Source organism: Octopus bimaculoides, chromosome 6 (genome assembly GCF_046866305.1).
Source record: "Octopus bimaculoides isolate indiv1 chromosome 6, ASM4686630v1, whole genome shotgun sequence".
NCBI lineage: Eukaryota > Metazoa > Mollusca > Cephalopoda > Octopoda > Octopodidae > Octopus > Octopus bimaculoides.
The window spans coordinates 35,014,672-35,038,006 of NC_142933.1; the positions used below are offsets into that span (position 1 = coordinate 35,014,672).

The 23,335-nt window shown below is 36.9% G+C and overlaps 1 protein-coding gene across 3 annotated transcripts in view; it reads left to right on the forward strand.

The window, feature by feature from the left end:
* The window catches only part of LOC106876881 (targeting protein for Xklp2), a 30,400-nt gene that overhangs the window by 3,611 nt on the left and 3,454 nt on the right, over window positions 1-23,335 (forward strand). For 2 of the 3 annotated variants that reach the window (XM_014925622.3, XM_014925623.3), the window contains exons 4-14: window positions 1,089-1,166; window positions 2,966-3,334; window positions 4,833-5,106; window positions 5,976-6,135; window positions 9,041-9,182; window positions 9,908-10,118; window positions 10,433-10,534; window positions 12,294-12,470; window positions 14,189-14,332; window positions 17,839-17,950; window positions 18,572-21,671. In XM_014925622.3, coding sequence (XP_014781108.1) covers window positions 1,089-1,166; window positions 2,966-3,334; window positions 4,833-5,106; window positions 5,976-6,135; window positions 9,041-9,182; window positions 9,908-10,118; window positions 10,433-10,534; window positions 12,294-12,470; window positions 14,189-14,332; window positions 17,839-17,950; window positions 18,572-18,870 — 2,068 coding nt within the window. In that variant the 3' untranslated portion in view covers window positions 18,871-21,671. Of the gene's footprint in view, window positions 1-1,088; window positions 1,167-2,965; window positions 3,335-4,832; window positions 5,107-5,975; window positions 6,136-9,040; window positions 9,183-9,907; window positions 10,119-10,432; window positions 10,535-12,293; window positions 12,471-14,188; window positions 14,333-17,838; window positions 17,951-18,571; window positions 21,672-23,335 lie in introns of those variants that run through there. The other variant, XM_089353739.1, reaches the window with a different exon arrangement.

Sequence of the window (23,335 nt, forward strand, 5' to 3'; positions counted from 1 at the left end):
AGCTCAAAGGCCTGATAAGCTGTTGCAACAAGTTGAAAACAAATGACATTTGTGTGAACAGTGACCTTTGAGTTAAGTCCCACAGTGTGGTACTTTGGGCAAATATCTTCTGCTATAGCTCTGGGTGAACCAAAGCCTTGTGAGTGGATTTGGTAGATGGAAATTAAAAGATATTGTCACATCTTCACATGTGATACATGTGATAATTGTAAATGAGTATCACTGTTACAAGCATTCATTCCCAATGATCTGCATAAACATGTCTGGCATGGGAAAATACTTTGCTTGGAAACAGGAATGGCATCTGACAGTAAAAAAAATCTGCCTCAGTAAACTCCATCTGACCCATGCAAGCATGGAAAAGTGGATGTTAAAATAATTATAGCTTTCATTTACCAATTCCTCTTAGAAGACGTTGGTCAGCTTCAGTCCAATGTAGAAGATACTTGCCCATACTGTTACATGGTTTAGTGGGAACAAGCCCTAAATATGGTCATGAAGCAAACTTTTTAACTACACATCCAAGAAAGGATACTTGTTATATAGTCCTAGAGATACCTTTCAAAAGATAGCTGTTGCCTAAAACCCTTTGATCAGCCTGGACCTGGGACTAAGACAGCAACTGAAAATGCATTTTAGAGGACAATTAGAATGTGTAGTTAAAACATTGGAGCAATTACCCTGACTACATAAATCTCTGGTGCTTTTAGTGATGCCCACTCTATTGCAAGTGATCTGTCCAGGTTTTGTGTCTAAGGATAATAGGATATCCTTAGACACAATATCTTAATGCACTGCTTTCAGCTCTTTTCCTCTGCAACTCCTCCATTCCTACCACTTGTGTTGAAGAGTCTGAAAACAAGGGCACTGCTTTTTGATCTCTAGCTAAGCAATAAAAAAAATTAGCACAAAGTTTGGAAAAAAGTTCTAGTGGAAAGCAATATAACTGTCATCTACTTTTCTGTCTAAATTTGTAAACCTATATTACCAGCCTGGAGGAATGTATAAATCTCCAGAAATACCTAGAGCTTAGCTTTCATAAAAAAAAATTTTCTGATTATCTAAATTTATTTTATTTTCGTTTGTAGTAAAGGACCACGAAGGGTTTTGAGAAACCCTCAACCAGAGTCAGAGCAACCTACTGTAGCAATCTTTAAGTCCTCAAAGTAAGTATTTTATGGTATAATCATGTCATGTGGACTGCAGACATGGCTATAGGGCTTTCCTATAAGGTGTTATCCATCCCTGATTGGAACTCTCCCGTATGACATGTACGCATGCTCAGTGACTTGCTTTAACAGTTGCAATCAGCTGAATGCACATTGCCAGTGACATTTGACATAATTACCCACACTCTGCGGTCAGGATTCTTTTTTTGGTTTGATGTCAGTATTGAAGGGATTACCAGACACCGGACAATACAGTGAGCAGCTTTCACTCACATCGTGGTATTCGATGCTGTGTACGTGTCTGTCATGGTAAAATATGCCACTCCTTAACTGTTGCTTTGCTTTCATCCGTAGCACGAGGTAATTATGTCATTATCTATGAAATTCGGCAACTTACAAAGATCTTTAGATCAGGCAATACTTCACCGAGAGGAGATATAAGCTTCTGCTTAGTCCTGTCTGAAGTATCGTCCGATGAATTTACTTTGTTGACATTCTTCATCGACAGAATTTTTATTCCTTTCAACCTTTCAGTCAAGTCCGCCTTTCTTCCAGTAACATACTGTCCATATAATCTTAAATATTTCTTTAACTCAGGCACAGTAAGTACTTTGATAGCTGAATCATCAAGCTGCTTTATATCCATGATAAGACGTAAAACAATAACAATGGCATGGGTAGCCTTCGGAAGTTTAATTATCTGCATGGAGCGCCGCCTAGCCAAGGGAGATAACCTACTTATAGGAAAGCCCTATATTGTTAGTTTGCTTCATATGGTTCTGGGTTCAACCCTATTGTATAGCATATTGGGTATCTTACTATATTCCTGGGTTCACATACCTTGTGGGTAGAATTTGGTTGACAGAAACAGGAACCCTAGTTTGTGTCTTTTGCTGATGTGTATTGGTGAGAAAACCTCTCAAAACACCTGGTGCTACTGAATAAAAATAATTGAGTGTCCTTTATTCCCTGATGAGTTACTTAGACAATCTCTAACCATTCTTGCTTATTAGAAATGCAGTGAACCAATGATTGGCCCATTGAAAACTTCAAGCCAATGACACTTATTCACCAAATGCAATTATATTAATGGATGATGCAGAGAAACTGCATGCCTTTACCCTTTACATTCCCAAATGTCTTGGTTGTCTATGCTATAAGTGGCATCAGACTGAACTGAAACTGCCTAAAAAGAAATGGGAAAATGAATGGCTCAAATATTAAAATTTTATTTCTATTGGATTTCAATAAATTTGCGTTTCTAAATACCTGATATGATTTTGCTGCTATTCATCATTATCTTTTATGCCTCCTTTTATATGCTGGTTTTATTTGGAGTGTTGCAGCCCCAAGCCCTTATTTCGAGTTAATTCTTTCTCAGATGGGTCATATTTCATTTTTGGTATGGTTTCTATGGCAGGATGCTCGTTTCTTCAGCAACCACTTCACAATATTTTGTACATTTTGTGATAGCACTAGGGTTTGTTTGGTTCCTAGTGAGACTTTGTTCTATGTTGTTGCTTTTTTATTGACCAACACCACAGTAGTTGATTTTTCTCCAACAAGACTTGGGATGGGTCTCCTCTTCTCTAAATTGTCTGTTTGGAGAGTGGTCAGTGAAATGAACAAGAATGGCAATGAAAGAAATGAGAAAGGGATTATAGAAGAGATATTGTGATGATAAAGGAACGATAGAAAAGAGTGATAGATGAGTAATAGAGAGGGATAGCAGTAGACTAATAAGATGGTTAGTAGCAAGGCAGATGTTTTATTTATTTATTTTTTCATTTTTAAAGAAAAGCATCACAAGAATCAGAGCCACAACCTAACGGATCTGACCAACCAGAAGGAAATAATCACCAAAGAAGTCTTAGTAAAGATGCTAATTCCAAGACTGATCCAGTATGTTCTACAAATAAAAAAACAAATCAAAGTATGTCAAAACCCAGAGATAGTAAGTCTGGATCTACAGAGAAATTAAACAAATCCACTGCCTTTTCAAACAAAAGTAATATGAGACGTTCAATCTCTTCAGGCAGTATCAACAAAGTAGTGCCTAAAGATAAACTCCATATCAGACGTTCAGGTTCCTTGGATAAGCTGGCTGTCAAGAACACGGGATGCACTGATAAAATGGCTCCAAAGTTAAAAGAAAACCTTCTCAGGTCAGTAAGGTTTGTTTTGTTTGTGTATTACTAGTATCCTTGCCACCTCAGAACTACCTTTGTAATTTTTCAAGAGAAGGATTTGATGAGAAAGCTGGTTGAGTGTTAAGGCTGAATCAGACCCAAACACGACAATAATAGCTAGATGTTTTCTGCAGGCTATATTAATTGATCAGCTACTTAGTTTTCTGGCATCTTTTTCCTACATCTGGGCTTGATTGGATATGCAAAAAGAAAAATTACCAGTTATTTGTTGAGATAAAAATACCAGTTATTTGTTTGAGATAAAGAGAAATACCAGTTATTTGTTGAGCCTAATGGTCAAGCTATAAATACTCAGTTTGCATTCTCATTCTGTAAGTTGGTTTGATAAGTGATAAGACTAGTTATGGACATTTTTTACATTCTACAAATTCCTTACTTTGTATTGGTATATTTATATGAACAATAGTGCCAGTGGCACGTGAAAAGACATTCGAGCGAGTTCGTTGCCAGTGCCACTGGACTGGCTCCTGTGCAGGTGGCACGTAAAATGCACCATTTCAAGCGTGGCCGTTGCCACTACCTCCTGACTGGCCTTAGTGCCGGTGGCACATAAAAGCACCCACTACACTCTCTGAGTGGTTGGCGTTAGGAAGGGCATCCAGCTGTAGAAACTCTACCAAATCAGATTGGAGCCTGGTGTAGCCATCTGGTTCACCGGTCCTCAGTCAAATCGTCCAACTCATGCTAGCATGGAAAGCGGACGTTAAACGATGATGATGAATAGTGGTAAAGGGAAGATATTTTGAGCTCCATTTGCTGGAATCGAGGCAGCATTTATGTGGTTGCTTGATTTGCTAGAAATTTCAAATTTCCTTTGTATCACTCTTAAAGAGAAGATACATTCGATCATGTAGTCAGAAAAGATAACTTGATCATAACTGGAACCCCTTTTAATCATAAGTCTCAATTAATACTGACTTGTGGCAGAAAGAACATCTATGATCTTGAGTTCATATCTTGTAAAAATTTCCAATGTTAATCCTTTTTGTCTTGTTCACCTTATGAAAACTTAAAATCAATATTAGCTATATGCTCCCAACCCTAACCAATCATAACTTTAAAGTGATGTAATTGTGGTGTAATAATTTCTTTAATAAATAATTTTATTGCATTGAAATAATTGAAATTAGATGGTAATAATTTTTAAACGTTGATCCTTAATTTATTCCTTTCAAAATTGTCTTTGATCCTAGAGTTTTCTTTGTATGCCTGTAGCTGTTTTGATAAACATCTTATTAAGACTTAAATTTTTAAAGTAATAATACCATCTTAACATCTGAAGTTGAATATTTAAACATATTTGTCCGGTCAACTGTATAAGCCACCAAATTATATTTTATGTCAATGAATAGAATGAGCATAAGGTATCTTGTGTGACCTGGGTGTACAAAATGGTTGAATACTGGTACATGACATTGACAAAAACTTAGTTTTATCTTTCTTTCTATTATAGAACATCTAAACACATGACTTATGAGGAAATTGAACTACAACAGATGGAAATCGCACGAAATAAGGCTTTGGAAGCTAAGAAAATGGCTGCAGAATCACTGAAAAGAGTGAAGAATTCCAAGGGATATCAGCCTATTACCTCCAACAAAAAATTGACAGTTGCAAAAGAATTTCAGTTCAATTCTGATAAACGACTCCGTAGTCACTCAGTTGACAATGTAAAATCTCCAATTTCAGACTTGTCTCAGATCTTGCGCAAAGAAGACAAAACTTGCGTAAGTGATATTTCAGTCCCTTCTGGATAAGTTTATATTTTATTCTCTTAATTGTTTCAGTCATGGTGTTATATGGGAAAAGGTTCTCATTGAAGATGAAAGGAAGGGTCTATAGGAGTTGCATGAGGACTGCAATTCTTTATGGGAGTGAGACATGGTGTCTAAAGGAGAGAGAGAGATGGCAATTTTGAGAAGGACTGAGAGCAATAGTGAGAGAAATGTGTGGAGTGAAGCTGTTTAAGAGGTGGACTGAAGACTTGATGGGGATGCTGGGGCTGGAGGAATCAGAATGGCTGGTATGGGCATGTGTTGAGGAGGGATGAGGAGCATATTCTGAGGAGGGTGCTTAAGTTTGAGGTAAATGGACTGAGAAAGTGAGGGAGACTGAGGAAAACGTGGAGGAGGAGATAGGGAGGACACCTAAAACAGGGCGAGATGGTGTGAGGGCAGTTGCTATGGCATTGAGGTAGATCCAGCCGCCCCCGTTAACGGGACAAAACCTGTATTTAAAACACTGGCTGACATAAGGAACACAACCTTCAAAGATTTTAGTTGATCAAATTGGCTCCAGTACTTTCTCAGTTTGTATTTGTTAAACCCTGTAAGGAACATGAAGGAACACAGCATAAGCAGCAGCTTTTAGAATGCTACAACATAGACATGGAGTATCATCATCGTTTAACATCCGCTTTCCATACTTGTCTATGTAGTATTCATTTTACTGATGTATCAAATTGCATCTCTATGAAACCAAAACTGTAGACAGATAGCGATAAAGTACCACATACAAATAATGGGATTGATGTATTCCTCTAGACATGACTGAAGCAAATGAAAAAACAAGAGTATATTTTTTTTCTGTCTTGCAGCCAGCATTAAAGATGCCAACAAGGACAGTTGTTCAACCTTTTAAGTTTAGTGAAACCAATCACAAGACTACAGCCACTAATACCAAATATCAGTCAGTAGCAGAACAAATTAATAACTTCTGTAAGAGAACTCCAGATCGCTATAGGACTCATACGAAAGGTATTTGAAATTTTTTTTGTAATTTTATTTCTAACTTCAAATCCATTCTGTAGGATAGTTGGTTTGATTGAATATTTACACTTGCACACTGTTACAGCTGTGTGACCATTTTAACTGCTAACCACTTACCATATTTTGTAGAATAGTAGATGTTGCATTGTGGAAGACCCACCCTGATTTTGGGAATGTAATTCTTGAAAATTTTATATTTACCTAAGCCCACCCACATGATTGGACAGTGTTAGTACACAGCACTATACTCTTTGCTTTAAGTGTCTTGTGATTATTCATGTGATACATTATGGAGATTGTACCACACCTGCCACTGCTGGTCATCTAGCAGCACTCAACAACAACTGCCAGGTACTGCTCAATGTGTGGACAAGCCTTAAGTGGTACCAATCATCTGTCGTATCAATTTTTAATAGAGAATCTATTAAAGAAGTTAAAAATCATTCTAACATGTCTTTTCAATGTATCTAACGGGCTATGGTGGTAGATACAATTCAACTTGCATCATGGAAGATGCATTTAGTTTTCAAGAGTTTTTTTTCCTTTTACAAAAGTGTTTTCATGCTGCAAAATATACAATAAATGTGAAGCAGTAATTGAACTGACATCCACCTATGGACTCAGTGGTAGACTTTGTTCTATGCTTTTCTTTACAATGATTAAGGAAATCATTTGATTTTAAAATCCAATTTTGTTTTTAGATTTTTTTAAAGTACCTTTCCATTTATCAACTCAATTTTCAAATGCATACTTATATCATTGCTAATAAATTGAATTCTCATCACTCTAGAAAGTTAATTGTGAAAGAAACACATTTGAAAGCTGGGTGTGGAAATGTTACTTTCCTGTAACACAAAGCAGAGTAAATTTATCTTGACATTAACCATGTCTTATGTAACAACTTTCCACTGAAAGAAACTGGAGAATCTAAATGTGTAACACACACACACACACAGAATTTGCATTTAATGTGAGGTAACCTTGTATCTCCCCTACCACAGGACACCTATTCCTCAAGCCTTTCCTCATCTGACATCAAGCTGCCTTTCCTCTCTACCACAGTCCTATTCACTTGAAAGACTTTTTCGTCTTGTGAGTTGCATGCCAACTTCACTACTGTCAAACCATTCTACCCATAGGAGACAGTTGTCAGATGATGACTTGAAACTATTAGCAATGCTATATATATTCATTCATAACTATTGATTCTCTTTTTGAACATTCAATACACACACTCTCACACACTGAAGATGATGGTGGATTTGTTGATTTTTAACAAAGTATTGCATGTTTCAACTGCTTCATCACTGAATTTATTCAGTCATAGTGGAAGTATCCAAGTATTCCTTAGAAACTTGTAGCCATAACCTAATCCTCGGACAGAATCAGTACAACAAACAAAACTGGGCTCTTGGATTAAGTATAGGGTCCCTATGGAAATTTGAACTCAATTACACTGATTGGACTTGATTTGCCTTGTGACTATGGTAGAAATTAGTTTCTCAAGATGTACCACACAGTGGGATTGAACCTGGAACATTGTTATTGCAAGTAAAATCAATACCCCCACAGCCATGTATTCATATTGATTTTTTTTTTCTATTGATTCAAAGCTGCTAATGAAGTTTTTTTTTTTTATTCATCATCATCGTTTAACGTCCGCTTTCCATGCTAGCATGGGCTGGACGATTTGACTGAGGACTGGTGAAACCAGATGGCTACACCAGGCTCCAATCTGATTTGGCAGAGTTTCTACAGCTGGATGCCCTTCCTAACACCACAAAACTAAATTTCTAGTTAAAAGTTTGAATTTTTGCATTTAATTTCTAAAAAAAAATAGCTTAGTTATCTGCATGTGATTGTTGCTTTCATAGCGTGCACTACTCAAACCCACCCACTCACTCTGTTATTCTAAAACTCCCAAATTCCCTCTGCTTCAGTTTTTTCTTTTCACTCATTTTCAATTAGGAAATTAATTTGTCATTATTGACCAAATGTTTAAGTACAAGAGTAGCAACAAAAGAGTATAATTTACTTAGGATAATTCTTTCTATCTTAAAGAAATACATTAACTTGCAAAGAGCTGAAATTTTATTCACATCTATGCCCAACCATTTTTCACCCACATCTTGCACTCTGGCAAACTTAATCATCTGTCCCTCTTCTGTCTTGTATACTATTTCAGTACCTTGAGGATAAGACCCCGACATCTTGTAACCTCAATCTTTATCTCTTTCCAGCTTCTAATGTGGGGTAACCATGTATCTCCTCTACAAGATAGCTTCTGTTTTACTGTCATACTTTAATCTCTCGACGCCTGACATAAAGCCATCTCCCTCTCAACTACATTCCCACTTAGGTATTTTTTCTTAGTTTTTTTTTGAGTTGCTTGGTAAACTTACCAGTGCTACAAAAAGCACCCAGTACACTCTGTAAAGCAGTTGGTGTTGGGAGGTGCACCCAGCCATAAAAGGGATGCCTACATGTAAAATGGTTGTTTGATGATTTATATCAAATATAGTTTCTATAGTTCTGTTGGTTAACTATTTTAAATTGTTGTTGATTGTAAGTCGATGTATAGCACTATTTGGGTATCTTTTTGCTATTCCAACTTCAAATCTTGCTGAAGTCAATTTATTTGATTAAATACATCCCTGTCCACCATATTTGTAGACTTGTCTTTGCTAGGCTATGCTATTTAACAATGAAAGTGACATAACTCCTTGATAATTGACTAAAAAGGCAAGATTATTCATCTTTTGCTTCTATAGTTCCTCACTTCTCTATTCCTCTTCCTTATAATTCCTTTTCATTGTCCTTACAAGCCTCTCCTTACATGTACATGTTCATTCTCACTTGCCCCACTTAACCTAATTTTCTTTTTGTATTTCAGAACCTGCTCCAAAGAAAGCTTGGTGTGCACCAAGATGCACCATTGCCAAGTCTCCTCAGTTGAGCAGCAAAGATAGGTCACGACCTATACATGTTCTCAGCCAGAAGGAGTTGGAAGAGATAGAACTGGAAGAGATAAAGATGTAAGCTATTATTTTCATTCCTCTCTTACTGTATGATTCTTGTGTTGTGTAGTTTGTTGTTTAGCTTAGGTCAGCCCTAATCAAGCAAGCCTATAATCAGATATTCTAGCCATGACCATCCTTTTTCTGTATCTAAGTCTATACTGTTTGTCTTACCTCTAATAATGTGTAATTTTTTGCAGTTCCCTCATTAGTTCATATTGTATCTCTGAAGTTATGAGTTTTCAGTGTGTGGATCTGGCTTTGTGTATTGTGGAGCTTTGGTTCGTGTGATAAGGTTAACCCTATAATTAGTTGGAATTTTTGAAAATACATAGGAAAAGGTCCGACACTCTTCCACTAAATTTCAAACTGATTACCTCTGTTTCTTATATATCTTGTGACCAAATCTTTTAATGGTAGTTTGTGAGCATGAAATAACTACAGGTTATGTACTAATGTTGAGTTAAATGAATTTTTTTTTTTTTTGTACAAAACTTACCCTGTCTACAGAAGTGCTAGAATATCTAATTACCTTTCTACATTGCATTGTTCAATTATTCCTGTTTATGTTGAGTTCAAATCCCGTTAGTATACTTTGACCTCCATCCTTCTGAGGTTAATGAAAGAAATACCTGTGACTTTCTGGGTCTAGTTAAATCATCTAAACCATCCCACTCTAGAATCCATGGCCTTGAACCAATGTTAGAAGCCATTGTTTTATTTGAAATTATCTTTTTGTATAGGAATCAGTTCAAGGCAAAGGATGTAAATAGGAAGATCTTTGAGGCACCTGTTGGTGTGAAAGAAGTACCAAAGAAAGACCCAACTGTTGTGAAACCATTTGATTTGCCTGGCAGCAAGATTCCTTCAACAAAGAGGGCTTCTACTGATGATGAATTTGATTACCGATTCCGTGCTCAGCCTGTTCCTACTGAAATACTTCGAGGAGTTGTGGTACTTAATAACTTTACTTTCTTTAATGTAATATTTGTTCCAACCTGAAACACTTTTGTGAAGTGGACTGCTTAAAAGATTTTTAGTCCTAGGTCAATCCTAATTGATCAGGCCTGTGGTCGGTCTTTCTTACCATGACCATCTTGCTTTATTTTTGTACGGTGTGGTTTGGAGGAAATTGAGCTATAGATGATTGACCATACTGGCTTCCTATGTGTTGGTGTTGTGTGGCTTGGGGTGCATCGTGTAGTGTCTTTTGAGTTGATAAAGACAAAATAGCAGGTTACTGTCATTGTTGATTTCTTTTATTTCAGGGTGTGAAAGAGGCTGAATCTCTTCCAGTGACTATTCCAGCTTCTCCTGCTTTTGCATTGAAACACCGTATCCATCGACCTCATATAGAAGAACCTAAACAGGTATGTCATTCTGTATTTTCTATATCATTGCAATCACTGCCACCACCGTTACCATGATTATCATTATGTCACTACCATTTTGTCTACAGAGACAGTTGGGCAAGTCTGCAATACTTGAACATTTTCTACATCTTGACCTTCCTCAATATTCTCACATCAAACACTATATTCATGTATTGGTACATGCACATCTCCTTAGTGTTTCAGGACATTGTTCTGGTATTATGTATCTGAAATATACACATGATTCTTATATCAGATATTGTTCACCACTGTATTTTGTATTATTGTATCGACATAAGTACCAGACAAATACAGGATCAAAATTTTCCTTCATTCCTATGTTGAAAAAAAAAAAACATCCTGTTTGTAAGGAAAGTGGCTGGCACTGTAGAGCATAAATGCTTTATTGTAATGTTTTGCATCTTGCTGATCTGAGTTCAAATCACACTTGCATAGCAATTTTGCATTCATCCCTCTAGATTTCGTGTATCAGTAATGTAAGGAAGGGTTGATTCCATTTAGTATTTCTCCTTTACAGAGATTAGGTGTGGAGGCCTAGTCAAAACAAATCAAGTGTTGCACAAAATCAGAACCAAAGTTTCTGCATCACTTAAACTCTAATTTGTTCAACCTATCCATTGATCCTGCACTTTCTTTTCACTGGTTCCACTCCTCATTTTCCGTGTAACATAACACAAATAGTTGATCATGTTGCACTTTAGTAGACAGCATTGACTATTTCAGAATTGTTTAAATCTAGGTTAGCCTTGATCAAGCAGATCTGTTTAAAAGCATTCATGTTGCATCCTTTCTTTTTCATATATGGCTAAGATTATACTATGCATTGTCTTTTTTTTTTTAAATGGAGGGCATGATTTCAGTGAAATTTGGTTACTAATTCTATCAAATTGTATGACTACATACAGACTCCCTTAGTGGCTTGATTCCAAGCTAAGGTACTCAGTGACCTCTTAGGGAATAGCCTCACTCGAGCATAGCCCTTCATTAATCTTGGAGATAACAGGATGACAATTAGCACTCATATGAGCAATTTGATGACTTAGCATCCTGATTGCTAATCTAGTTTCAATTTACTTTATTTTCCATCTTTCGTTCTTCAAATTTAATGTTGGGTTTGGGACTACTATCCCCCCTTGAAGACTAAACTGTTGATTACTGAAAGGTAAATTTAAGCACAGGAGGAAAGCATCAGTAACAAGTGCTATTGAGCTGTCATGCATTACTCATGAAGATCAATTCGGCCTACTCGCTCCCTACAAACCTGATCTTTTCTACTTAAAACAAATAAGCTCACTTTGAAACAGGTTGTACTGACACCACACATACACAAAGGCTTACATACATATGCTAATGCTTTCTTGCATATAAAAGATACTTACACAACAATACTCTTATGCACATATGTTCACATGCGCACTGAAATTGCTCTTCTATTTCTATAACCTTCCATATATGAGGAGCTTACTTTCAAAACCAGTGCAAGTGCATATTTGGTTGATTTCATAACCATTAAAACACAATCTGCAAGCTGCTGGCTTCATGCATGTGAAATTGTTTTCAAACTGGGATTGATGCCATATAGACAGTTGCTGAATCTTAGTCTTCCAATCAAAATCAGATATATTCAATTTGTTGCCTTAAACAATTACTCAAAAGTCATTCTGATGCATATATCTGGTTTTCAAAGTAAGCACTAATATATATACATATATATATATATATATTTTATTTTCAGGAGAATTTGATAAAGAAGCCAAAGTTCAGACCTTACATCCACAGTGGCATAAAGTTTGAACCAAAATTAGACCATCGGTGCACAGTGGTAGAACCTTTCACTTTTGATGATCGGATGAGGGAGCTTTTGGTGAAAAGAGAAGAGCATATTAAGAAAATAAAAGAGGAGAGTGCAAAGGTTTGTATTGGTTTTGTTTGGAGAGAAGTTACTATTAGTAAGACGCACATATATATATATGTATGTATGTATGTATTTATGTATATTTAGTGATTTTTCAAGCTAGTATCCAGGAGTAATTTTCAGCAGATATTGTTGTTTAAGTTAGACAAATGGTGTCATGACATTGTTGTCCCAAAATAAGTTAACATAAATTTCATTTTGTAAATACAAGTTGACACTAGCTCTTTATACATTATTGCTGCCAGGTGATGTGTATGTTATTACTCAGTTAAATGTAAACTGTAATTGCCAAGTCTTTCTTTTGCCAAATGTAATTACATATGTTAAATTCAAATTACGACAAACGTAAATAAACAAACGAAGTTCGCTTTTAGAAGCGTTGAGATGTCTTAGAAAGTTAAAGAAGTGATTTTTTTAAATTCTCAATCGCAGAATAATGCTAATAATATAGCCTGAACAGGATAAACTATCCCTATTTTGCAGAGAAAAGTGTAGGTGGCTAGCTGTGGACTCTAACTCACATCCCCATGATTACGCGTCACGATGCTTTGACCAATTAAGCTAAATTACCCACTACAAATTCCTCTGCAAATTTAAGATATATAAATCTCGCTTTATGAGACTCTCCCATATGTTAAATTCAAATTATGACAAACGTAAATAAACAGACGAAGTTTGCTTTTAGAAGCGTTGAGATGTCTTAGAAAGTTAAAGAAGTGATTTTGTAGCGGCACAAGCAGTCAGCGCCATGTTGGGTGAGATCTCACGGCAGCCATTGCCATCTCCAAGACTGGAGCGAGAACTCACTTGTATCCATTTGCAGTGCATGTGCTCACAATGAGGCTTGCGATGGCAAACTATATAAAAGGAAGAAGCCACAAGGTTCACTCTTTTCTCTTTTACCTGCAACTGCTCGCAGAGTACACTTCACTGGCTGAGCCTCTATGCTAGTCCACTTGTCGCATCTCCTGAGGCAATGGCCCGCGTAATAGAGAACGATGAATTCATGCCGCATGAGATGGCTGCAAAAGAGCAAAATACCACACCTTTGTATATATTGTAAGTAAAACTAATGGAGAACCTGCATTTTCCCTAATACTTCTTTACTCGACTGCTGGAGCCATAGCAACCCGAAGAATAAGAAATTAATGAGAGAAAGGCGATATTCAACCGATATCCAGAACCTTGCTTCCCATTATAGGCACATTGTGTGTGTGTGATGAATACACACGTGTTTGAGTGTATGTTTATGTCTCTTTGTCTTAATATATGATACAAGCAATGTCCTTCATTTCTAATTCTGCAGAAAACATATCTGTCTGGGGAAATGTTACCTTGAAATTTGCCTCAATTCCCTCCAACCTGTGCAAGCATTGGAAAGTGGACTTCAAAACAATGATGTAGTCATTTATTTCTGGAGTATCTTGTTTTTATTTGTATCATTTACTAACACTATTACACCACTTATTTGGTGTGACACTTCTCTGTGTAACTGTTCAGTTATGAAGTATGAAGCTAGGCATTGCATATTTGGGACCACAGTATTTGTGTCTGTTTCGGGGACTCTCTTATTTTCAAGATCATGAGGTGTAATTTGAAGGAGATTTGGTTATTTCTAACAGGTTGTATTTTCTATATCTGCATATCTGTTAAACTTCGTCAGCATAGAAAAACGTAGCTGTATTATAATATACTTATTTGCTTTACTTTTTTAGGTATCTGAATTTTATGCCAATCCAATCCCTAATTATAAGCCTGGTCTCCCTGCCAAAAAGCCTTTGGTTGTGACAAAACAAGAGCCATTCAAATTGTTAATTGAAGAACGTGTGGAAAAAAGGATTGAAGAGAAACAGCGTCAGGTGAGTTATTTTGTGACTAGTATTTTCTTGTTCACCATGTAGATGCAGAGACACCCTCCAATAGACACCATAGTACCTTCTGCCATGTTAGTTAAAGGATAGTAAACTGGGGTTTCAGGTTGAGTGTATTTTGTACTTGTGCTGCATGAAAATTTTTGTGGAAACCAGGCAGAATCAAAATGAACTTTCCTATCTCATTTAAGAAAGCCTCCATGCTTCAAACGTGATGTCTTCGGGTTTTCTCTTTTTTTGAAAAGTTAGCCATCTAAAGTGCATTTTGGCCTTAAAAATCTCCAGTTCAGGAATCTAAACTATACAAGCTGTGCCAGGCTAGAAGGAGGGTCAAGTAACAGCTGAGTGCAGCAAATATAGCAGTGATATCTTGGGTACCAGCAAGAATGAGACCCAAGAATCACTTGGAAATGAGAACTGGAAGCAGAAATGAAGAGTATAAAGAATTTGAAACTGTATGAAAGGCTTATACAAGACTGCTCAACCTTGCTTGAGCAAACCTATGATCGGATAACCATCTTACTCCTCTGTGCAGAGAATTTGGGATCACATTGTTAATGAATCTATTTTTAAGACCCTAGGATGTAATTTGAGAGAGAGCTAGCTGTTATTTCTGGTTGAGTAATATGTAGAGGATCCCTTGTTGGCTTAGTACAGCGGCACTGGCAACGACTTCGCTCAAATGTTTTCACGTGCCAGTAAGGTGAAGCTGGTAACGATCATGCTCAAATGGTGCTATTTATATGCCACTGGCAATGATCACGCTCGGACGGTGCTATTAGCTTTCCACTGACACAGGCGCCAGTCATCGAATTTGGTTCAATCACGATTTCGATTTCACTTGCCCCAACAGGTTTTCGCAAGCTGAGTTTAGTGTCTACGAAGGAAAGGTACGCATAAGTAGGCTGGCTACATCCCTGGCCAAGGCCTCGGATTATGGTCTCACTTGGCTTGCCGGGTCTTCTCGCGCACTGCATTTTTCCAAAGGTCTTGGTCACAAGTCATTGCCTCGGTGAGGCCTAATGTCCGAAAGTTGTGCTTCACCACCTCATCCCAGGTCTTCCCACCTCTTCCACAGGTTCCCTCAACCGCAAGGGTGTTGCACTTTTTCACACAGCTATCCTCATCCATTCTCGCCACATGACCATACCAGCGCAATCGTCTCTTTTGCACACCACAACTGATGCTTCTTAGGTCCAACTTTTCTCTCAAGGTACTTACACTCTGTTGAGTATGCACACTAACATTACACATCCTTCGGAGCATACTGGCTTCGTTCATTGCGAGCTTACGCATGTCCTCAGCAGTCACGGCCCATGTTTCACTGCCATGTAGCATGGCTGTTCGTACACATGCGTCATACAGTCTGCCTTTTACTCTGAGTGAGGTAACCTTTGTCACCAGCAAGAGTATGAGCTCTCTGAACTTTGCCCAGGCTATTCTTATTCTAGATGCTACACTTTCAGCACACCCTCCCCAGCTATTAACTTGGTCACCTAGATAACAGAAGCTATCAACTACTTCTAGTTTTTCTCCCTGGAATGTGGCATTTGTTTTCTGCACATTTTCAGTGTTTATTGCTCCTGAACATCTGCCACGTACAAAAACTATCTTCCTAGTTAGCCTTCCTTTGATATTGTTGCACCTCTTATGTGTCCATAGCTTACACTGGGTACATCTTATAGAGTTTCTACCTATGCCTTTTCTACAGATCGAGTGGGGCCATCTACCTGAAGGGGTTTGTTTTTTGTCTACCTTCCTACTTATTAGGACTTTGGTTTTAGCTAGGTTGACTCTAAGGCCCTTCGATTATAGTCCTTGCTTCCACACCTGAAACTTCTCTAGTTCTGATACTGACTCAGCAATTAACGCAAGGTCATCAGCATAGAGGAGCTCCCAGGTGCAGCCTGTCTTGAATTCCTGTGTTATTGTCTGGAGGACTATGATAAATAGGAGGGAGCTAAGGACTGAACCTTGGTAGACCCCTACCTCTACCTGGAATTCTTCACTGTACTCGTTGTCAACCCTCATCTTACTGACAGTGTCTTTGTACATGGCTCGCACAGCTCTCACTAACCATTCTTCTGTCCTCATTGACCACCAGATAAGGGATCGGGAGACCCTGTCAAAGGCTTTCTTCATGTCAATGAAAGCCAGGTACAGAGGTTTATCTTTGGCTAGGTATTTCTCCTGCAGTTGTCTTACCAGAAATAGTAAAAAAAAGTATGGGTAGATGCTCTCACTTGTCAAATATTTGTCTTCATCCATCTAAGGACAGTCACTTTAAGTTGCAACTTCACAAACTTCATTGTTCTTAATATCTAGACGTTTTAACCTCATATTTGAAAGCAACCTGCCTTCCGTTTTTTGTTCCTTTACCACAGCTTGATGCCATGAGATAATTGCTAATTTGTGATTTTCTTTGTTTGCTAGAGCAATAAATTGAGAAAAATCTCTAATGTTGTGGGCTAATTCAAAGGTCTCTGTCCACAATTTTACATTATGTAATGTTCACTTTAGCTTTTTACTTATAGTTCTCCCCTCACCTTTAAAATTTTCATACATGCAAATGACTAATGGTCAACACGAGAAAGACCAAAATGCTTGCTTTTAACAGCTCAGTCTGAAAAATTGCTCTGTGTTTAAAGCTAGCAGGAACTCAAAATTGTGGTCTCAGTGCAAATGTACATGGGAATTTGACATGCTGGCAGAGCCAGATGTGCACAGGAGTAGTTAAGTAAAGATGACTGAAGTCCTTGAATTATGCAGACGGTTAATGTTGCTTCTATTACCTGGGAATGGAATGTAATGTATGGATACAGACTCCTGCAGAAAACAGTAAAGATGAGATTTGTGAGAATAAGTTAAGAGCTGTTCCCTCTTGGTAACAAAGGGGTTTTTATTATTGTGGTAATATGAAACATCTACAACCTAATGTTGTACTGTACTGGAAAATGATGTGCACATGCATGACACTGTGCTAAGTGGATTGTGTTCTGTTGTGCATTGGCTGAACATGTTAATGTACTGTTGGAGGAAGAAAACCTGGAAGGAAGTGTTGAGGTTAGGTCTCAGGAAATTGGTGCTTGCAGAAGACAGTGATTGTTTATATACTATATGGCATGCTCGTGGAGTCTGATTTAGTTAGCAAAGTAGTCTGTAGCAGAGGCCTGCTATAAGGTTAGTAATCTATCACCTTCATTTTTTTCTTCATTTTAATAATATAAAACTTGTGCTATCTACGACCCCATTAAAATCTTGTAGAAACTTAGGAAATGTTTTCGGTTTGACATTTCTAGCCTTGATTAAGATATAACTGGATGAAAAGATAGATATGAATGTGGTAATGGTGGGGAAGGAAGGGTTACATGGATCTGTTACACCATCAGTACATTTAGTAGATTGGTCTTCTGTTTCACTGAAGTTCCATTTAAATATTTTTTTTTAATATTACTTCTATAAATTGATATATAACTGAGTGTAATTGATTACAGCTTGAAGAGGAAGCCAGATTGTTTGAAGAAAATATGAAGTTTAAAGCACAACCTTGTGATATCATCAATAAAACCCCATTTGTACCACATCTGGATCATAAACGCACAGTTGGTAAGTATTGACTACATCCTGTGAATGTCTGATTCCAAAAATGTGTATGTCTATGTAGGCTGAGAATCAGGGGTCCTGGACAGACAATTTCACTTCTATTCATATAGATGTCTTTCAAAATTTGTGGCCTTATGCCACTGTTAAAAATCGTTAATCTATTATTGGGATTTTTATCATTGCACTATTGATATAGTGGAGTGGTTTGGGTTGAAGTAATACAATAAGTATTGTTTGATGGATCAGACCAGGAATATATATATTACATGGAAAATATTCTAAAACCAGTATAAATGGAATCGGATTTAATTTAAAAAGGACAATACACATTTATGAAATGATGGCTATAGTTCCTCTTAAAACTATTGAATGTTAAACTAAAGACGTTAACTCTGTATTTTATGACAATCAAGTGTTAATCTTGAACCGTTTCTATAGTTTTTTTGTGAAATCCTTGATAAGTAATGTGAAATATTAGTTTTAGCAACAGTCATGACATTCACAACCTCAAACAATAGGTCCCTAGTTATATCTCTTTCCCACAATTTCAGTAAATATTTTCTTCTATAAACATTTGCCAATGACCCTACTCAAAAATAATCTTTTGTATCTTCCCATTTACAGAGGTTGTTGAGTTCAAGCTAAACACAGAGATGCGTCAAGCTCAACGTCAGCAGTATTTTGATCAGAAGAAGGCACATGAGATGGAGCTACAGGCATTACAAATAGAGCAGGAACAGCTGAGGAGAGAGGAAGAAGAGAAAGAAATCCAACGGCTAAGGGCTGAGGCTGTACACAAAGCCATGCCCATTCGACATTATAAAGCAGTTGAGATTCAGCGTAACTTGCTACCCCCTACTATTCCTCAGACTCCAAAATTCTGTTATAAGAGCCGTGTGCGCAATGTGAAAGCTGACAACTAAGGTTTCAAGATGTTCGATTCTTTCTTGGTTCTTAGATCTTTTGGGTTGTTCCTATTCATGAAGATCAATTTATTTTAAATATTTTAATATTTCAACTTTGCTTCTCTTCAAGAACCAGGTGATAATTCTGACCAGCCATACACCTACTCTCATTGACCTGTTTTTTTTTTTTTTTCTTTTCTCGTTTTCTTCTGAAAAGTCAGTGTCTGCTATTAAGGCATTTCCTTGTCACAATTTGATTTTCTTTGTGTGTGGCATAGCATTACATAAGATGTTGGTGGTTCTTTTCTTCCAACAAATTAAAATTGAATGTCTGCACCAGCAGTTGACATTTCATCTAACTTGTATCACTAATGGCCTTAAGAGAAAACTGATACACAATCTTGTTCATCCTTCTTTCTGCCTGCTAGATATAAAAGCAACTCAAAAAAACCTAAATATTGCTTATCTTGAGTTTATGCAAGAGTTTTGTGAATTTAGTGAAGATAACATTAAAATCTTAATTTAATTCTTTTTATAATATAGGATTTGTCTTTCAGTTTTCCATCTGATAAGTAATATTTCTTTGGTGCTGTTTATAACAATCTTGATGTATATAAGACCTCACTTTGCCTGGAAATAGCTATGGGTTGAACATAATTTAATGGCAGATTTTCTACAACCAGATGTCCTTGTTGCCAACCCTCACTTGTTTCCAAGCAAGGTGATGAGGTGAAATATATTTTTTCTTTTTCGTGTTGGCATGGTTTGGATGGGGTCTCCAAACATCTCATTAATTGTTAGTCCTTCATCATCTGTAATATGCAACAAGAAAACTGGCTGTGTTTACTATTACATATATCCTGTTTCTGTTAGATGCTCTGCTGGCACTTGAAGTTAGCGGAGACTAGAGTCCCCTCTATACAGTTGCATTTGTTCCAACCTTGACTTTTTTCTTTAGTTTTTAAAGCTGTATGCCCTTCTTATGCTAGTGATTTCATGGCATGACCGATATGTATGTATGTAGATAATTTCTTTTTATTATAATCATGCTTATCTTTAAATTAGCACACTAGATTCCCCTGACTTTACATTGAGTTTTTGATCATTTTAAGGTGTAGTTTTCTAATTTATTTGTCTATAAAAGATGCTGCTTTCAGGTTCTTTAATTTACTGGTAAAGACTTTTTAATTCAATCATGAAAGAGAATTCATCCTTTCTCTTCAAGCATCATTGAGCTCAACAATTCTTTTTGATATCAAACTTTCTACTAATGTTGCAAATGTCAGTATAATAATTCATACAAGGTTATTGATAATTATATATGGTTATAGTTATAATTGTGGTTCAGTTTAATTGTTATAAATTGTGTATAGTTACATATGTAGTCATCTATCTAGGGCAGATTAAATTCCCGAGATCCATGGACGAGTTCTCTCCAGCAATCTTTGTCTATCATCACTGCCATGTCGTGTGTCTCCCAGAGACCAGTGTCTGTCCTTGGTACAACATCATCCTCGGTCCCCCTCTTCAAGTGTGCCCTTGTAGGGGGCTCTCACAGGAGCACTGAGTACAGTATCAACTCTGAATGATGGTGAGCATGTCCAGCTAACCTCAGTCTCCTCTGTGTTATTTTCGAGCTAACTTTTGGAAGGCTCTCATACAGCTCTGAGTTTATACATCCTCAGTGTATATTGATTAATGTTCAGAGCCATTCTCAGCATTCTTGTGTAGCACCCATCCACCATCTGAATGAGTTTCTTGGTCACTGTCCAGGTCTCAGACCTGTACAACAGCACACTCCACTGCAGCAGGAACATTTACAAAGGTCCAACTTCCATACAAATCTCGAACTGTGGCATGCCACCCAGGCTTTTCTCTTCTTTTCAATTATATTATTCTGTGTTCCCAATCTTTACTCCCAGCTACAGGAAGTCCTCAACCAACTCTAGTGGTTTCCCGCCTACATTCATAATCTCTGGCTTAATGTTCTTTACCAGATACTTCATCTTATTCTCATTCATTTTCAGCCCCACACTCATCGACACAGTCTCCACCTCCTGCATTAATTACTCTACCTCCCTTACTGTGTTTGTCGTCAGCAAGTTCAGCATCTGATATCTTTTTAGCTTTGACCCTCCTGTTCTGAGCTTGTGCTACAGTAAAGCCAGAGTCTCAGTCCCTCCAATTTCTCTTTCCTCTGTCTCTCCACACAGAGCACTAAACCTGTTCCTCGCTTCTACTGTGTACCTCTCCTATAGCTTATCTTCCTTGAATGCTCTTTGGTGTTGAGCCTTACTCTTTCTTAAGCTCACCCAGACATTACTCATAGCAAGCCGGTAGTCACTGCCCAATATACTGAAATAGTTGTATGGTTTTATGTTCAGAACACTGTTTCACCACTTCTTCCTCACCAGAATGAAATCAATCTGGGACTTGGACAGATGCATATCAGAAATGTAGGTCCACATTTTCCCCAGGTTTTTCCTAAACCTTGGGTTGGTTGCTATCAAGCTCACCTCCAGCAGAGTGTTACAGAAGTACCAGCAAGGATCTACACTGCTCTTCTTACTCAGATGTATATTGAGGTCATCCAGAACAAGCAGCATGTTATGTGCTGGTGTGGTGTTGACAGTTCTATACATTCTCATGGAACTCCTCTGCACTTTCATCACTGTTCCCTTCAGTTTTGGTTATATATATATAATTTACATATATAATGATAATAATAGGGATAAAAATCTAAAATTACAGGTAAAAACCAAATTAAAATCAATTTATTAAAATAAAATTAAGTTTCATTAAAGTCATATTTATTATATTATATTTATTTATTGTGCTTTTACTTATTAATTTTTCTATGTGACAGTGGATTTTCACCGATGAGTTCATGAACCTTGGTTCTTTTCCCTATATATAATAGCATATAATTGTGTATTTTCACATATATCAGTTTCTTTCCTGACTTTTTTTTTTTTTTTTTTTTTTTTTTGTTCCAGTGTAGTTAATGACTGTTGAATTCTGCACTTTTTGTGTTGTTTAAGATAACTTTTGGTTCACATCACTTCAAGAAAATCTTCATCTATACAATTAGTACTTGTTTATGTGTATAGAAGTTTGTATGCATGTAGGTATTTGTTGTATATAGTATACTAGCTGAATGACCTGGCATTGCTCGGGTCATTGTTTTTATTCAGATTAATGAACAATAAATATAAAGCTATATTCTCGTAATTATTTCAAAATATCTACATTCTATAAAAAAAATATCCAAATCATAATAATAGAATTTCGAACTGGTCATTTCTGAGCTATGTTAACTTTTGAAGTTCATGATTAAGTTTATTAACCATTTCATTAGTTGAAACCAGTATAGCTCTTTTACATAGCCAGTTTACATCAGTGTAATTGACAGATAAACTATGAAATACTTTATCCATGAGAGAAAGTATTATTTGGTTGTATGTAATTTCATGTAGCTGAAGTCTTGAGTTGAATGTTATTATCTCATTGCCAATCTTAAAAAGATTGTATCATCACCCTGTAGAAGTAATATCTTGTAAGATGAAGTTTTTTTTACATGTCTCCAAAGGTATGATTTTTGTAAGCATGCATGACCTCATCAGCTTTTGATGAGGTCATGTTACCAGTTATCATCCTTTGGGGATAACTGGCAACATTTGACAAATCTGCAAGAACCGTTGCTCTTCCCATGACCATGCTATTGTTTTTTATATCTTGGAGGGTACAGTTGAGTACCTCTAGAGCTTCACAATGTGACATAGTGCACTTATCCCAAACAATGAGGCAAGTTTGCTGAATTTTTAGAAATGCTACACATTTGAGATTCTGTCATTGCAAGGTTTAGAGGGGGATTGAGCAGCTCTTCTCTCGTTGAGGAGGGTAGTTGCATAAATATCCTTTAGTATAGATGTAAAGAATGCAAAAACACTTACAGACTCATACACATATGTATGTGTAGATGTGTTTATCTGAGGCTTAATGTATAAAAATTATCACACAGTCTAACATACTCGCATACATATGCTAAGACACACAGACATGCATTCACGCATGCTTCAGGTATATCTCTGTTCCTGTATTTGTCTCTCTTTAGCGGTGGGGGGTCAGTCATCACAAAAATGTATATATATTAACACACATACTTCAATCATGGGCCTAAAGTACGTAACAAATGTGCAAACACATACACTTGTGTAGAAAATGTGTCATCTTCGTAGTATTAACCCTTTAGCATTTAAACCGGCCATATCCAGCCAAAAGTATTCTGCTTGTTTTATGTTCAAACTGGCCAAATCTGGTCTCTCACACCAACCCTACAATATCGTTTTAAAAATTAACAGCTACCTCATCAAAATCTCATAGCTACAAGATAATGCATGATTAGTTCAAAACAATGTGGATGAAAAAGCATTAATTTTGGCAGAATAATGCGAACACTAAAGTGTTAAATGTCATTTACAAT